Source organism: Eumetopias jubatus, unplaced genomic scaffold, assembly GCF_037043125.1.
Source record: "Eumetopias jubatus isolate StellerSeaLion01/CBP00866 unplaced genomic scaffold, mEumJub1_p1.0 scaffold_12, whole genome shotgun sequence".
NCBI lineage: Eukaryota > Metazoa > Chordata > Mammalia > Carnivora > Otariidae > Eumetopias > Eumetopias jubatus.
Genome location: NW_028274818.1, coordinates 72,685,454 through 72,699,510, shown reverse-complemented (window position 1 = coordinate 72,699,510; position 14,057 = coordinate 72,685,454). Strand labels below are relative to the sequence as shown.

Genomic DNA, 14,057 nt, shown 5'->3' with positions numbered 1-14,057 from the left:
GAGAGGGAAAAGCAGGCTCTCCGCTCAGCAGGAAGCCCGATGTGGGGCTTGATCCCAGGACCCTGGGATCATGACCTGAGCCAAAGGCAGATGCTTAACTGACTGAGCCACACAGGCACCCCTGAATAAGCTTCTTTCTGCCCCCCTAACGCCAAGCTGAAAAACCCAGGGAAGGAGCTGGTTTGGGGAGAAAGATGATGAGTCACTGTTGTTTGGACTCATCATGCTTGAGATGTCTGTGGGACCAATTTCAGACTTGGTGGCTACAGAGAGATCTGAAAAATTCAGCTGTGTTAAGAACATTTTCTTTCCAATTTACAAAGAGCTTTGTCATATTTTCTATTTTGATCACAATCCTGTGAGGTAAAGCAAAGACTATTCCTGTACTTAGAAATGGACTCCCTCCCCCACCACATCCCCTACACACAACAAAATCAGCTCTGAAAGATACAAAACTCGTCCAAAGTCACAGAGCTAGTGTGTGGGTGAGCCAAGATCCATACCCAGGCCCCCTAACAAAACCCAGAGCTCTTTCCTTTAAACCATGCACGTTCCTATCTTGTGATCAATAGCTCCTAGTCAGGGCCCCTGGGTGGCTCAGTTGGTTAAGCAACTGCCTTCGGCTCAGGTCATGATCCTGGAGTCCCTGGATCGAGTCCCACGTTGGGCTCCCTGCTCAGCAGGGAGTCTGCTTCTCCCTCTGACCCTCTTCCCTCTCGTGCTATCTCTCATTCTCTCTCTCTCTCTCTCAAATAAATAAATAAAATCTTTAAAAAAAAAATAGTTCCTAGTCAGATAGCCCTTACTAGTTTAGAGTACTTTCTCACGCTGAATTTCCTCTGCTTCTCACAACAAAAGGGAGGCATGGGCAAGTATTTATTACCACCCCACCTACAGAATGTTTCCCTGCCTTCCAAGGACTGCAACTGTGACAGGACACAAAATGACCCATCCCAGGCTTGTTGCCAAGAACTAGGAGGAGCACACGGGCCACATCTACCCACATTCCCCCAGGCAGAATGTGTCATGTGTCCATCACCCACTGTCCCCCCTTCCCCAGTCTAAAGCCAAAAACTTTAGCTTTAAGGAGAAGCAAATGTTACTTGCAAAAGGCATACAAGGCTCACAAGCATCTCCCCCTCTGCACTTGTCACTTCACTGTTCCACAGGGCCCTTTCCCTCTCTCCTGAGGCAGTGAGATCAGTGAGTGCTAGTAGGGAGTTTTTGTTTTGTTTTGTTTTTAAGTTGATTTATTTATTTAAGCAGTCTCTACACCCAATGTGGGGCTCGAACTCCTGACCCCAAGATCAAGAGTCACATGCTCTTCAGACAGACAGCCAGGCGCCCCTAATAGGGAATTTTATTTTATTTTATTTTTTAAAGATTTATTTATTTATTTTGAGAGAGTGAGAATGAGAGAGAGAGTACATGAGAGCGGGGAGGGTTAGAGGAAGAAGCAGGACCCTCGCCGAGCAGGGAGCCCGATGCGGGACTCGATCCCGGGACTCCAGGATCATGACCTTAGCCGAAGGCAGTTGCTTAACCAACTGAGCCACCCAGGCGCCCCCTAATAGGGAATTTTAAGTATGGTCTAGTCTGTGATTTCCTGCAGACACTGACCATCCAAGCCCACAGTGGGACTAGCTGAGTCCATGGCTATCCAATGGGATGGCTGTTCCCCTCCCCAAGTGAGTGAGGATCCCTTCTAGGGAAGACAGAGAGGCCTGAGCCAATCTCTGCAGAGGCAATAAAAGACAGCTGTTTCTCTAGTTGTAGCATTTCCTTTCCTCCCCAAGTGACTATAGGACAATTCCAAGGGGGTGTGGGATGTGTGACCCAGATGTTCCCCAGCATGAATGACATCTGCCGTGGAGCAGTTCCCTACAGAACAAGGAGACAAACTCTCCTCGCCTTGATCCCCTGTGTGTTCCCCAGTGGGACCTCTGTGCTAATGATTTCCTAAATGTCCCTTTAAATAAACCACAGGTGTCTGACTCACAGCTAAATATTCTTCTGCCCAAAAGAGGCTTAAGCTTAAGTGATGTTTCACAAACCTAAAAAAATGAAAGGAATTCTTTTTTTTTAAATTTATTTATTTATTTGCCAGAGAGAGACAGCGAGAGAGAGAACACAAGAAGAGGGAGTGGGAAAGGGAGAAGGAACTCAGGTCATGATCCTGGGGTCCTGGGATTGAGTCCTGCATTGGGCTCCCTGCTTAGTGGGGAGTCTGCTTCTCCCTCTACTCCCCACCCCTGCTCGTGATCTCTCTGTCTCTCTCAGTCTCTCTCTCTCAAATAAATAAAATCTTTTTAAAAAATCAAAACAAATCACTAGGTGTAGTAAAACTTCAGAGCCCTAGGAACATGTGGGTACGCCTCCATTTGAGAAACAACAAAATCATAACACAAGGTGCTCTGTCATGGTGGGATGGGATATGGCGCGTTTTTCCCAATTTTTGAAATGTATTTTGTTGCGTAATTGTTTTCTGTGCTGAGAACTACAAGTGCTTTTCTGCATCAGCTCCTGAAATGAACAAGGCAGGGCTTAAGGTATGAAATTTTTTTTTAATGGGCATCTTTTAAAAAAAATAGTTTATTTATTTGACAGAAAGAGAGAGAGCACAAGCAGGGAGAGCTGCAGGCAGAGGGAGAGGAAGAAGCAGGCTCCCTGCTGAGCAAGGAACCCAATGCAGGGCTTGATCCCAGGACCCTGGGATCATGACCTGAGCCCAAGGCAGCTGCTTCACCGACTGAGACCCCAGGCGTCCTCAACATGCATCTTAAACAGTCATTTCAGGGGCAGATTACTAGATCTAAGAAATTTGTTGTTGTTACTGAATCCATCCATCCCTCTCCTTTTTTTTTTTTTTTTTTTTTTGTGACAGAGAGACAGCCAGAGAGGGAACACAAGCGGGGGGAGTGGGAGAGGGTGAAGCAGGCTTCCTGCCAAGCAGGGAGCTCAATGCGGGGCTCCATCCCAGGACCCTGAGATTATGACCTTAGCTGAAGGCAGACACTTAACCGACAGAGCCACCCAAGCGCCCCCATCCATCCCTCTCTTGCAAAAATTCTGACTTGTGGAAACCACTAACTTCACAGAAGATTAAGGTAACATCAAGATGGAAACTTCTTTTCTTTGGCATCACAGTTTAAAATAAGGATGCAGCCTGAGGCTCTTTTAACGTTTTTGTGCCTTTTTTTTTCCTTCCCAATTTTCTCCTTGCTGCCCTCTTCTCTCCACTAATATCCTTTCAGGTACATAAAGTGTTTTGTTTTCTAGAAGGAGGACTTCACTACAATGGATTCCTAAATTCCTGTTTGCTGGTAATTATTCTTGGAAACGGCACCTGTGAAATGTAAATCATCCTGGCCCCAAGTTAACCAGACATCCTTGTTTTGCTGGAATTTGATCCACCTTTTGATAAACTGTCCTTTAGGGTAGAGAGAGGTCTTCCAGTATCCTGTAGAAACAGCCAAGTGGAGTCACTAGGAGTATAAAGAAACAAAGCTGGTAATTTATAGGTTCCTGGGACTACAAGGCATCTTGCAGCCTGTCAGTTCAACCTCACAATTCACAATTTATTCTGCTCAAGTGTGCAGCAGCCTTCGAGCGCTAAGCTCTCTACCAGAATCACTCTCTCCATCTAGAATGGATCTGGGAATGCATGAGATGGCAAGTCTCTAGGCCTTGATGTTCTTCTATCTCTTCCTTCTCCTTGCTGTGGAGCTTGGGTTGGTGGCTGTGGGAATGGGAAAGCTGACTGACATTCTTCTACTCTGTTTCCATCAACCTTCAGTTTATGGAAATACAATCACATGACTCAACATAGCCAGGGGCATGGCATGGTTCATTTCTCTCCTGGGAGAGAAGGTCAGAGGTCAGAAGCCTAGGTGCCAGGGCCAGGCAGGTAAAGGATGGGTGGAGGAGTGGCATATAGGTTGAGGGATCAGTAGGAGTGTGGTGAATGGGAAAACATGCATGATGGTGGCAGGTGGTACTCAGTGGGCCCATGTGGAGATGTGGACCTAGCCTTGCCAAATCTTTCCATTTTTCCAGAGAGGCTGAAATCCAAACTTTTAGGAAATTTACCAATTTTTAAAACATCATGTGAACCAACTAAAATATATCTGTGAATCAGATTTGGCCCACAACATGTTCATTTGTTACCTCTGGGGGTTAAAGACTTTTCTGACTTGCCCATTTAGGCCCATCTGACATAATGATAAATTAAAACAAAGCGAAACAAAAACAAACTCAGGAATAACAATGACATGACATCAAGCAAATTGGGAAGGTTTACATGAACCTTTGCTGTAGATGTATAGTTAATTTATATTTAAAAAAAAATTAGGGGCATCTGGATGGCTCAGCTGGTTAAGCATCCAACTTTGGCTCAGGTCATTATCTCAGGGTCCTGGGATGGAGTCCTGCATCGGGCTCCCTGCTTCACGGGAAGCCTGCTTCTCCTTCCCCCACTCCCCCTGCTTGTGTTCCTGCTCTCTCTCTCTCTCTCTCTCTGTCAAATAAATAAATAAAATCTTTAAAAAAAAAGATTCATCCATGTTGTATCAGGGGTCAGAACTTCCTTCCTTTTTGAAACTGAATAAAATCCCATTGTATGTATAGACCACATTTTGCTTATCCATTCATCTGTCGATGGACAATGGATTGCTTCCATGTTTTAGCTTGTGAATAAGGCTGCTTTGAACACAGTTGTACAAGTATGTCTTCCTGACCCTGCTTTCAATTATTTGGGGTATATACCCCGAAGTGGAATTGTTGGATCATATGATAATTCTATTTTTAATTTTTTGAGGAACTACCGTACTGTTTTCCACAGCTGCTGCATCATTTTACATTCTCATCAACAGTGCACAAAGGTTCCAATTACTCTACATCTTCACCAACACCTGTTATTTTCTGGGGGTTTTGTTTGTTGGTAGTAACCATCCTGTTGGGTGTGAAGTGGTATCATAATACTTTTAATCTCTCTAATGGCTAGTGATATTGAGCATCTTTTCATACCCTTAATGACCATTGGTATATCTTCTTTGGAGCAATGTCTATCCAAGACTTTTGCCAATTAAAAAAATATATTTTATTTATGTACTGGGGGGGCACGAGCAGGGGAAGGGGCAGAGGGAGAAAGAGAAGCAGACTCCCTGCTGAGTGTGGAGCCAGACACAGGGCTCAATGCAGGGCTTGATTCCTGGACCCTGAGATCATGACCCGAGCTGAAGTCAGACACCTAACCAACTGAGCCACCGAGGCACCCCAGAAATTTGCCAATTTTTAATTTAAGTGGTTTGTTTTTGTTGTTGTTAACTTTTAGGAATTCTCTATTATATTCTCCATATGAGTCCCTTATAAGTCACACATATGAATTGTAAATATTTTCTCCTATTCTGTGGACTGCCTTTTTATTCTGTTGATGATGTCTTTTGAGGAACAGACTTTTAAATTCTTCATGGTTTATTTCTCTTTTGCCTGGATCTTTTGGTGTCATATAAAAAAAATCATTGCCAAATCCAGTGTTGTGAAGCTTTTGCTCTATGTTTTCCCTCTAAGATTTTTATAGTTTTAGATCTATAGTTGATTTACATGTAAATTGCAATGCATAATGTCTGAATGTCCCCTTCCTGGGAGGTTATAAGTCAAATATTGTTGATGCAAGAAGAGATGACTGCATACCATAAACAATCTATAGTAACGGATGGTATTAAACTATTAATAATTGTAATTCTAAAAGCAATATCTGGTATGGAGGAACCTCAAAAAAATATAAGTACTCTATCATCCAGTAATCCCACTTCTGGGTATATATCCAAAAGAATTGAAAGCAGGGCCTTAAAGAGAGATTTGCACATCCACGTTCATAGCAGCATTATTCACTACAACCAAAAGGTGAGAGAACCCAAATGGCTATTGATGGACAAACAAAATGTGGTATATCAATGGTATATATTATGTGGTGCATATAGTGGTATAATAGACTTAACAAGGATGGAAATCCTAAAAAAATGATAATATAAAAAGGTGCCACCTGGCTGGCTCAGTCAGTAGAGCGTCCGAATCTTGATCTCCTGGTTGTGAGTTCAAGTCCCACATTGGGCATAGAGCTTACTTTGGGGAAAAAAAAAAAGGAAGGAAATACTGTCACATGCTACAAATGGAAGAACCTAAGGACATTATGCTAAATAAAATAAAGGAAAATCACATACGACTCCACTTACATGAGATAACAAAAGTAGTCAGACTACGCGCTCCTGACTGCCTCAGAGGAGCATTCGACTCTTGATCTCGGGGTTGTGAGTTTGAGCCCCATGTTGAGTGCAGAGAGTATTTAAAAATGAAATCCTAAAAAGTAAGTGAATAAATAAAGTAGTCAAACTAATAGAAAGTAGAATGGTGGTTATCAGGGGCTGGTGGGAAGGAGAAATGAAGAGCTGTTGTTTGATGAGTATAGAGTCTCAGTATTGCATGAAAAGGTTCTGGATACCTGTTGCCCAACACTGTGAATGTCCCTAACACTACTGGACTGGACACTTAAAAATGGTAAATCTTATATTTTTTTACCACAATTTTTTTGGGAAAAAGAAGCAATATTGGCAGTAATCGAACACCACGACCAACATGAGACAACACTGCAGATTCTGCTGGAATTCCAGAGTCTGAAGAGTAGGCTCCCTGGAAAAGCTGTATCCAGGGGTTGCTGGACTGCTTAGAATTCCAAATCCCAGGCCTCAGTCAACTCCACTGACATCCTACTTTTATTTATTTTTATTTTTTTAAAGATTTTATTTATTTATTTATTTGAGAGAGAGAGAGAGAATGAGAGATAGAGAGCACGAGAGGGAAGAGGGTCAGAGGGAGAAGCAGACTCCCCGCTGAGAGGGAGCCCGATGTGGGACCCGATGTGGGACCCGATCCTGGGGACTCGAGGATCACGACCCGAGCGGAAGGCAGTCGCTTAACCAACTAAGCCACCCAGGCGCCGGACATCCTACTTTTAATTTACGGATATCAAAGTCTCTCTTAACTCACCTGGTAGGATCCAGGTGGGAAGTAGTCTTTTAGACCTCACAGTTTACTTGTAAAAACTGAAAAAAAGAACTTGCATCTGGGCGGCCCTTGGTGCCCTCCACCACTACAAACCTTCAGAATCGCCCTGCAGGCGGGTACCTCAGGACAGGCTGTCCTCTGCCACAGACTTCGGAAATTTTTGCAGCAGTCATTCACATTCCTCAGATCAAAGTCCCTTTTCCAGACACGCCTGAGCAGGTGTCCTGCCTGTTCTCAAGCAGAAAGCCTATTCTGGAGTTCCTCTCCAAGGCAAAGAGAAATGGTTGCGGAATGAAGCTGTTCTCTTTTCTTCCTGAGTTGTTTGGGGGCTAAGCAAGTCATTGGTGGGGCTCTGAAAGGTATTCTCCATTTCTCTCACTTTTCTCCCTTTCCGGTTACCTCTAAATCATACTTGCAGGTGTCGTTCCTGCCCCACGGCGCCCAAGGCCGGCAGCCAAGACATGCCCTAATGCGGGGATGCTGAAGGCCGCATCCCTGCCCTCGAGCCCACCTGGCTTAAGCAGGAGGGGTGCGACGCGGAGGCGCTGGAGTAAGCCCCGCGACAGGGATATGCGTCAGACCTGAGCGCCCCTTCCTTCCCCCGCTGCCACCCGCTATCCGTGTGACCGCGGCTAGCGGCTCCTCTGTCCTGAGCGCGGTCCCTGTCTCCGAAATGGAGCTAGTCCACTTCCGCCCCCTCTCCGCCCCGGGTAGGCCGCGCCCGGCGAGCTGGAGAGCCTCCCCGGGAAAAATTGCTGACTATAAAACCGGGACTGTGCCCCCAGCCCTGGCGCGCGCCCCTCGGGGTCGGGGGCGGACAGCGCGCCACACGTGACCTCCCCGCCCGCGCTGCCAGCCCGCCGGCATCGGGGCGTGGCCTCGCTGGGCGGCCTCGCAGCGATTGGTCGGGGGGCGGGGCCGGCGGCGCTCGCGCCGGGGGACAGATGCCCGGGGCGGGGCCCAGTGGGCCGGAGCGGGCTGCGATTGGCCGGGGGTGTGTCGGGGCGTGGCCACAAGCGGTCGCGAGCGGGTGGGGCCGGAGGCGGCGGGAGTCGCGGCTGCTGTCCGTGCACCTGAGAGCCGACGCCCGGGTCTTCGAAGCTACGCCCGCAGCAGTCCCCGTCGCCATGAGCCGCTTCAAGGTGTCCAAGTTCCGACACACGGAGGCCCGGCCGTCCCGCCGCCAGGTGGGCCCTGCCCGCGGGTCCCCGCGCCCCCGCCCCTCCCCCTCCGCTGGACCCCACGCGGGGACCCCTCGAGCCCGCCTGCCCCGGGGCGCCCCCTTCAGGCCCGGGCCCGGTGTCCCGGCTGCCCCGTCGCACCCGGAGGACAGAATCTGGCGCTCCCTTGCCGGGTCTCTCTCTGGCCGCTCCGTGAGCGCCGCGGTCCGCGGGCTCGCCCGCCTCGCCCCGGGACCCCCGAAACGGTGCAGCCCGCCCGGCCGGGCCGAGGCTTGAGGCCTGCAAGGCTGCCTGCCTTCTCGGCTTCCGGTCGGCCTTGCCGGAGACCGCGGCTCGGGCTCTGCTGGCACCAGCTCCTCCCTGCCGCCCCGATCGGCCCTGCCCGGGGCTGGAGTGTGGGAGAGATGCCTCTCTCTCTGCTGGCCTTGGCGAGTCCGGGTGTGTCAGCTGAAGAGCGGGAGCCCCTCAGACAGAGGCGCGCCCCTCCCTCGGGTTTCCGCCGGCGTTTCCTTCTCTCGCGGCTGGCGCAAGAGCAGCTCTTCTCTTACTGGGGTGATGCTCCCAGGGGCTGGATGGGGTATGGGGAGGCCCGAGGAGGTGGAGCCCAGAGGAAGAGCTGAACCAGGTGTTGGGGGGCGCCTCGGAACCCCGAAAGGGCAGCCGGCTTGATGAGGGGTGTGCTTCAGAGATGATGCCAGTCCTGGTCTGTTGCTCCCCATATTATTTGGAAGGTAGGCTTAGGAACTGACTTCTAGTAGCCCCATCAAGAGCAAACGCATAGCAGGATAGCCTGGGGCAGCAGCCCAATTTTCATCCTCTGGACAATATTTCCTCTCTACTTCCGTGTGCTCCTGGAACCACAACTATGAACACCACAGCACTTTCCTTCCTCTGTACTGCTTACAGTCTTGTGAGGGAGACATACAGCAAGCAGACAGGCCTGCAAGGGCACTGCAAGTTTTAGTGAGTGCCCTGAAGAACACACAGGAAAGGCTGGAATGGAGATGGAGTGGAATGGCCACATGCAGGTTAATCTCCATAGAGTCGTCAGGGAAGGCTGCAGGGAGGAGGTGACATTTAAGCTGAGGTCAGGAAGGTGAGAAGCAGCCAGCTACAAGAAGAGTGGGGTGGGAAAGAGCCTGGTGGAGAAATGAAAAGTGGGCCAGAGTGGATGGAGGGCAGTGATGGGGAAGCAAGGTGTCAGATGAGTCCAGAGCGGTCCTGCAGAGCCCAAGGGCCACTGCACTACAAGGCTGAAAGCAAAGCAAGGGGTGGAGAGGTGCTCAGACTTGCATTAATACTGTCTTTCTGAGTGCAGTAAGCATTCCTTGAATGGGTCTGGAGTATACTCGATGGGCCTTGGGTCTTGTCCCAGGTGGGCTTTAGTCCAACAAGGTAAACAGACAGGCATGGGACCAGGGATTACAGAGAGAGCTTTAAAAACAGTTTAGATTAGGGAGATGGGAGGACAGGTGATATGTTCTCCTTTTCAAAGATATTTCCTGTCACTCTATTTGTACAGTAAACATGAAATAATGCAAGATGATAACACAGGTGAAAATTGAAATAGAAACTTGCATGGAGGAGACGGTTTCCGGTGCACTGTGGGTGGGTAGGTTGGGAAACAAGGGTGTTCAATTTTTAGGCGGCAGGGCTGAGTGTGACACAGTGCTTTGATACCAACAGAGAAAACGTTTGGACCTTGCTGATCTTAGTTTCAGAAAGAATGCTCCTTTGCCCCTCCGTATGTGGGGGTGTTAACATTATTGCCTTTTCTCAGGGGTGCATTGTTCATCTTTCTGTGAGACTTTGTGGAGGAGAGGCCTTGATTCTTCCCCTATCTGAGCTTGAGTGTTTTTCTCCTGGGGCTTGCAAGGAGACCCCTGTACTTGGTAGAGGCCTTCAGCAGTGCCTTGGAGGAAGTTGAGTCTGTCTTCTGTTTTAGGTACTCACTTCTGCTTTTTCTGCTTCTCTCTCTCCCTTTTAAAAGAAACAACCCCCTGGCCTCTTGACTTCATTTATCCTGGCTTCCCTTCTGACAGTCTTCTCCCCCTTATTAGAGAACCGATTTAATAGACCAAATTACCCCCCTATGGTTTAGGTTATCATTTCTGAATGCACTGAAGGGAGTGCATGAGTGGGGACAGGGTTAGATCCAAAGGAATGCATTTCTAATGGAGCAGCCCCTGCTTTAGTTATGAGCAGAGACCTGGCCATCACAATTCTTATTCTTTATTTTCAGGCCTGGATCAGTGACATTCGAGCAGGAACCACACCCTCATGTGGGAACCATATCAAATCCAGCTGCCACTTGATTGCATTTAACTCTGACCGTCCAGGTAGGGAGGTGGACATGGATGTGGATGGAGATTCAGACACTGTCACCCTAATTAGGATGGGGCGGAAGGACAGGCTCATTTCAGGCTGGAGGCTTGGGGGCTCCTCGTGGGGCTCAGAGGTCAGCACCATGCAGGGCCTTACACCCCTATAAACTGGTTAATGTGCAGTGATCAGATTGGTTTTGATTAGGGCATGTGTGTATACTTTGTATAAACCACACTGGCTGTGGGTTGTTGTGTTTTTTTTTTAAGATTTTATTTATTTATTTGAGAGAGAGAGAGAGACAGTGCAAGTGGGAGAGGCAGAGAGAGAGGGAGGGAGAGAGAGAGAGAATGTGAAGCAGACTACACTGAGCGTGGAGTCCGATGTGGGGCTTGATCCCAGGACCCTGAGATCATGACCTGAGCCGAAACCAAGAGTCAGATGCTTGACTGACTGGGCTACCCAGGCGCCCCTGGCTATGGTTTTTAAGAGATTGGCCAGGAGGACAAGGAGAGGACTATCCTGTTTGTTTTTAGCTGTCCCCATGTGCTACCCACTCCTCATCTGGAGGTCTGGGATTGGCTGGGGTCAATAGGAATACCGAGATTTGAAAAGTTCCCATGTTAGTTGGGACTTTTTTGGTTGCTAGTGATAACTCAGACCTCAAACTGACTTAAACAAAACTTGATTACTTCCTTGGCTGGTGTAAGTAAGATGTCCAGAGGTTTTAGGCAGAGCTGTATCCAGAGGATCACACATGCCATTGGCCCTGACCTGTGTCCTGTCCTTTGGCTTAGCTGCCCTTGGGTGATGGCTTCTTTCTCAGGTAAAGCTGGGAAAAGTGGCCACTGGTGGCCCAAAGCTGACCGCATATGACCCACAATGCCAGAAAGAGATAACCTCTTTCTCCAGTATCTTCTGTACATCTGATGTCACAGCAGGTTTTTTTGTAGGTAAGAAAATAATCTTGGACCAATCACTGTGTCCAGAGAGGTATTATTTTATAATTGGTGGAGGCTCTGGGAAGGTCCAAGGCTGAGCTTTTGGGTCTCGTGTCCTCTGGGAGCCCTGGGCAGCAAAAGGTTCCCATTAGGACTGAAGTCAGAGCCCCCGTGTGTTTGACAGGTGTGCTGGGCATCGTGCCTCTGGAAGGCCAAGGAGAGGACAAAAGACAGGTGACCTACCTTGGCTGCCATTCAGGTGAGTGGAGACTGGACCCAGGAAGTCTAGAACTCGCTCCTCCCTCCCTGGGTATAGGGATTCATACTCACCTGGTTCCACAGTCCCATGGCTTGCCAGGTTCCTCCTTTTGTCCTCGCTGTACTTTCGTACAGCGAAAGATATATTGGAAAGCTGGGTCCTGGTTGAGAATTGCACTTGGGCAGAGAGAGGGGAAGCTGAGTGCTCCAGATCGTCCAACTGAGAGGGGGGGATGTGCCCTGGCCAGCGCCAGGCTCCAGGCTGATGCCGTGGAGTCCACTGTGGAGGACTCAGCCCTATGGGGTTCTTAGCCCCGCGACCTCTCCTGGAGCCCAGCAGACCACCCTTCACCACCAGGCCTCCTCCCCAGCCAGGCTGCTCAACGCCCTTCAAGGAGGGGGCTGGCTGGGCTTCAGGGCGGGAGACGGGCCCTCACAAAGAGAGCTTTTGTGTGCTGCAGCTGCTTCTGGGGGCTCCCGGCAGCCTGCCTGGCAGCCCGCCCGTTCCAAGGGAACAGTTCGCGCTCCCTGTCCAGCTGCTGTGGCTGCAGGCCAGCCCCTCGGGCTTGCCTTCCTGGCTGCCTGTTGGGTGGCCTTGGGGGAGGGAAAGGGTCTGACCCTTGATCCCCAGTCTGGGTGTGCAGCTCAGTGTAGGGGTCCAGGTGATGAGAACAGAAGCCAATAGAGTAACAGTGGTGAAGACCATTCAAGAGCTCTTTATGTGCTAAGAACGTTGTCTATACTTTTTCTTCTTATTCCTTCTTAAAGCCTTTTACAACTACATTGAGGCATCATTTATATACCATTAATATGACTTGTTTTGAGTGAGGAATTTGATGATTTTGATGGAAGTGACAGAGTTGGGTATCCAAAACCCAATTTTAGAACATTTCCCCAGAGGATCCTCATGCCCCTTTGTGGTTAATCCATTTCCACCTCCGGCACCGAAGCCTCAGACACTGGTTGATCTGCTTTCTGCCTCTGCTGCCAGGGACTGCAAGCTACTGTCCCGGCCACATCTGGCCGGCTGCCTGTCTTGGTAAATAGCATTTTCTGGGACACAGCCACGCCTCTTCATTGACGTTCGGCCTGTGACTTCTTTCTCCCAGCAACCACAGAGTTGAGGAGGTGTGACAGAGACCATAAGGTCCCCAGGCCCTCAAGTATTTACCGTCTTAGCCTTTTCCAGCAAACGTTTGCCAGCTGTAGCCCGGCCTTTTCTGGATGTTTCGCATAAATGGAATGATACCACACGTAGTCTTTCAAATCTGGCTTCTTTCACTTAGCGTAACATTTGAGATTAATTTTTGTTGTAACAGGTGGAAGGAGTCCGCTTTTTTTATCCACTCGTACACCTTTTTTTTTTTAAAGGTTTTATTTGTGTATTTGAGACAGAGATAAAAGGAGAGAGAACACGAGATGGCGGAGGGTCAGAGGGAGAAGCAGACTCCCCACTGAGCGGGGAGCCCGATGTGGGGCTCGATCCCGGGACTCCAGGATCATGACCTGAGCCGAAGGCAGTTGCTTAACCAACTGAGCCACCCAGGCGCCCTCTTACACCTTTTTGAAGAAAAATTTTAAATGACCCATATTTTAGCTAAGAAAACTAAGGCTAAAAGAGATTAGGAGCCTACCAACACTGGACTTGGAACCAGGGTCTGTCTGACCCCTGTATTGTTTTTTTTGTTTCTTTTGGTTTTTTTAGATTCATTTATTTATTTGAGAGAGAGAGAATGTGTGTGTGCGCGTGCATTGGGAGAGGGGCAAAGGGAGGGAGAATCCTGAAGTGGACTCCCCACTGAGTGTGGAGTCAGACTCAGGGCTCGATCCTAGGACCCTGACATCACGATCTGAGCCAAAACCAAGAGCGGGCCGCTCGACCAACTGAGCCCCTTGGGCACTCCTGGCCCCTGTATTCTTGATGCATGTTACCCGTGGGGGAGCTGCCCCAGGTTGCTGATGTCTGTCAGGTAGTGAGCCCCATTACTGGGGGGCCTTTGAGGAGAAGCTGGACCAGGCCTCTTTTGATAGGGTGTAGCTCACTGTGGCCTCAACTATTCACAGCCTTGCCAGAATGCTGCTCTGGGGGCACCTCTAGTTCCTCAGAACCTGCCTTCGAGGCGGCAGGCACCAGTGTGCCCTCTGAGGTGCCACTGGTGGGGGAGAGTGTAGTGGGCTGGCCTTTGGCTGTCCCCCTGCCTTCGGGGGTACCTTCTGCCTCCTGGTCAGGGCCAAGTGCCCTTCAGTCCAGCCACCCAGGGGAGCAGAGAGCTGGGAAGCATTTGAAGAGTGT

General features: G+C 49.3%; 1 protein-coding gene across 1 annotated transcript in view; it reads left to right on the top strand.

Annotated features, from left to right (window-relative positions):
• The first annotated feature begins 8,089 nt into the window (after positions 1 to 8,089).
• The window catches only part of CORO7 (coronin 7), a 57,016-nt gene continuing 51,048 nt past the window's right edge, over positions 8,090 to 14,057 (top strand). The window contains exons 1-3 of the mRNA XM_028117548.2: positions 8,090 to 8,249; positions 10,486 to 10,582; positions 11,691 to 11,765. Of these exons, the coding sequence (XP_027973349.2) occupies positions 8,190 to 8,249; positions 10,486 to 10,582; positions 11,691 to 11,765 (232 nt within the window). The 5' untranslated portion in view covers positions 8,090 to 8,189. The remainder of the gene's footprint in view (positions 8,250 to 10,485; positions 10,583 to 11,690; positions 11,766 to 14,057) is intronic.